Source organism: Tupaia chinensis, unplaced genomic scaffold (assembly GCF_000334495.1).
Source record: "Tupaia chinensis unplaced genomic scaffold, TupChi_1.0 Scaffold000211_1, whole genome shotgun sequence".
Classification (NCBI taxonomy): Eukaryota; Metazoa; Chordata; class Mammalia; order Scandentia; family Tupaiidae; genus Tupaia; species Tupaia belangeri.
Window position 1 is genome coordinate 762,552 of NW_006159686.1, and position 3,542 is coordinate 766,093.

The 3,542-nt window shown below is 61.1% G+C and overlaps 1 protein-coding gene across 1 annotated transcript in view; it reads right to left on the reverse strand.

Moving 5' to 3' along the window:
• The window catches only part of EP400 (E1A binding protein p400), a 95,534-nt gene that overhangs the window by 2,215 nt on the left and 89,777 nt on the right, over positions 1-3,542 (reverse strand). Inside the window, 2 exon segments of the mRNA XM_027771374.1 lie at positions 1-73; positions 611-667. The exon segment at positions 1-73 is cut by the window's left edge and continues 2,215 nt beyond it. Coding sequence (XP_027627175.1) covers positions 1-73; positions 611-667 — 130 coding nt within the window.

Below are 3,542 nucleotides of genomic sequence, written 5' to 3' on the forward strand. Positions count from 1 at the left end.
TCACCGCGGGGATCACCTGCCCCTGCGGCCCGGCTGCTGGGGCCTGCGTGAGCGTCACGGTCTGTGGAGAAGCCTGGGCCAAGACAGCCGGAGAGCACCCATCACCCAGGGGCCTGGCCTGGGGCCACGAAGTGCCGTGGAACAGGGGAGCGGCGAGAAGCACCACGAGATACCCGGTGCCTAAGGAAGCCCGGTGGGAAACAGGCGCCGAGGCTTCCGACTGAGCCGGATACCACGGAGCAAAGGCTGGGGCGGCCAGGACCAGGGGCGCTCCTCTAAGCCTACAGTACTACCCGGCTCCTTGGAGGGGCCAGGGGGACCTGGGACGGGGTAAGCCCTAAAGCACCATGTCCACACTGGAGCCATCTGTAGTAACCGGAACGGCAACGAGGCAAGGGCCCTCTGCTTGGGGCACCAGGGCTTGGAGGGCTGGAGGAAAGGCTCCTCGGAAGAGTTGGCATCCTCCTACCGCTGCCCCAGTGAACATGGCCAGGCCCCCTCCTCACAACACTCAGGATGACAACCACAGCTTCTCTTCACGTGGGAATGAGGCGTGTGTCCGGTGCAAAGCCCTGTACAACGGCAGACCACACGTGTCCCCGGGTCCTACCTGCTGGATGCTGGCCACGGGCGTCTGCTGCTGGACAACCTGAGGGAGTTTTGCAACCTTGGGCAGAACAGAAACAGCCAGTGTAAGTAAGAGACGTGTGCACAGGGGGCTCCTCCTGCCTATCCTGCCGTGTGGCTCCCCGAGACCCCGAGACCTCTCCAGGGAGCAGCACAGGTGTGCACACCTGACGCCTGAGGTCCCCACTATGGGCTTGGACAGCGCCATGCGACTGTCAAAGCCGGGCCTGCAGATGGTGTAGGGGTTCGTCACTGGGCCCCACAGAGCCGACTGTGGTTCAAGTCCGAGACCCTGTGGCTGGCTGGAAAATCGTGCCGGCCATGTGCGTGTGCGCCCAAGATCCTGGGAGAAGAATGGAGAAGGGACTGCAGCATGGCCATCCCCCTAGGGGTGATTTCTCCCTCTCCTTCTCCCTTTCTCTGTTTCTAGCGAGTGCACACGTCCTGTGGCAAAGCCTCTTTAAAAAAACAAACAGTTGGGGGAAGCAGCAGTTAGTGTAATGGCTATGTCGCTGGACTCCCACATAGTCGAGCACGGTTCGCATCCCGGACCCGGTGGCTTAACACTCAGGCTGGGCGCGTATGCGTGTGTGCCCAAGATCCCGAGAGGAGAATGGAGGAGAAGGGATTGCGGTGTGACCATCCCCCCTGGGGTGTGATTTCTCTAGGTCTATCTGTCTGTCTGGTGAGCGCACGTGCCCTATAGCAAAAAACCTCTTCAAAAAACACAGTTGGAAGCCAGCAGAGGCACCAGCGGTTAGAGCTATGGCACAGGGTCCAAGGCCACAAGGGGGCTGTCAGGTCTGTCCCCAGACCAGCCTCGACAGCCAGCGTGCTGCTGTGTGGCTGCCGCTGGAGCCGACCTCCAGGTGGGGCTGGCCTGCGGCACGGCGAGGCCCTACCCCCCACTGTCTCGTAGATGGGAGGCCGTCTGGACACCAGGGGCCGCAGACGGCGAAGCGCGTGACCAGCGCCTGGGCAATGCTTAAAGCGCCACCTGAAAGGGATACTGGGGAGGGAGGGTGTACAGAGTGTTCTCCAAAAAGACAGACTTGGGACCAGCGGAAGGCATACTGGCTACGCCACTGGACTCCCACGTAGTCAAACATGGTTCGAGACCCGGCGGCTTAAATTCATGCTGGGCGCGTGTGCAGGCATGCCCCAGATCCCAAGAGGAGAAGGGAGGAGAAGGGATTACGGTGTGGCTATCCCCCCCGGGGTGATTTCTTGCTTTCTGTCTGTCCGTCTCTGTCTCTCTGACAAGTGCACACACCCTATAACAAAAATCTCTCTATATGAAAGTGAACGGACAGAAATCACCGTGGCAAGGCACTACAGCTTCTGGCCTGCCGGAGGAGGGTGGGGCTGCTGCAGTCCACGGCCTCGCGGAGCTCGGAAGCTGGACACAGCCCGCCGCCATGCCACTCCCCGAGGCCAGAGAGAGGAGAGTGCAGGGGGAGGTAGGGCGGGCTGTCCTCATCTCCACAGCATAGGATGCGCACAGGAGACGCGAGAGCCCCCAGGGGCGAGTAGCCCGGCCAGACGCCAGCAAGGTGCTAGACCGAGCGTCGGCGCAGTGTGCGAGGCCCAGCAGGCAGTGGGGTGTCACACACTGAGCGTCGAAGTACCTGGAAACATGGCGACTTCGGGGCACACCTGGGCCTGGCTACCACAGAGAGGGAGCCATGGGAGGTCTGGGGTTCTGACCCCAGGTCCCCACGACCTGCAGGTGCACAGCGCACCCTGGATCCCGGCTGGAAGGGTGCGGTGTGACAGGGCCTGAGACCCTGTGTGCGCGTGTGCATGTGCACTCATGCATGTATGTGTGGGGCACGTCTTTGTCTCTTTCTAAAGAAATACCTTTTCTTACGGGCTTTTCCTATAAAGGCATGTGTGCTCATTGGAGAAAATTTTATTAATTTTTATTAAAAAAAAAAAAACTTTGCTGAGTGGCACATGCACTTGCCAGAAAGGGAGAGAGAAATGCCCCCTGGGGGATGGCCACGCTGTAATCCCTCCTCACTATCCTCTTAGGATCTCGGGCACACACGCGCACCAGTGTGTTTATCAAGCTTCTGGGTCTGGGACTTGATGTCATCACGTGGGGTCGACCACACCACCAGCCGGTGCTCATTTCCCCATATGACCTTTATGGGAAAGGAGAAACATACGCGGCACTAAGGAGGAACTAAGCAACAGGAGACTCATACTGGTGAGCGGAGCGGGCACGTGAGGCCGGGCCACCGTCGCCGTCCCCAGGCTCTGACTGAGGCGCATCACCGCAACGAGTGGACTCGTGAGAGAGCCAAGAGCCAGGGACAGCTACAGCGTCCCGAGGAAGGGTCTCGTGGGGCGCGCCCCCAACACAAGCCCTGTTCTCGGGCCAGAGTCCCCGGGGCACCGAGGGGCTGGGAAGAGCCCCTAGCAGAGCTGTGGGTCGCGGGGAGAACGGAGGCCTTTGCTGTCGGTCGGTCATCACTGACGCCAGGGGACGAGGGGCGGCCTCTGCACGCCGTACGCAGGCCTATCCCAGCAAGGGGAAGGCCTGATGAGGACACTGTTGGAGCTGAGGAGACCGGGAAGGGCACTCCACCTGCTTCCGAGACATGGAACGCTTACTCCAGAAATGGAAAGGCTGACACGGTCCCACATGTGAGGACTCTGTGGTCGGCCAGTCATCAGAGATGCCAGAGGGGACGAGGGACAGCCATGAGCGGGGATGAGAGCTATAGCCATCGAGGGGCCTCCCCAGAGGAGCCCTGGCAGCCACCATGCGAAGGGACGAGTCTTGTCATTCGAGGGAGGGGTGCCACCTGCCAGACAGCGGCCAGAGCACAGCCAGCAAGCCGAGCTCCGTGTGGGACCGGAGCTGGAGACACGGCAGAGATGTGGCGGGCCCCGCCACCCCCCACACA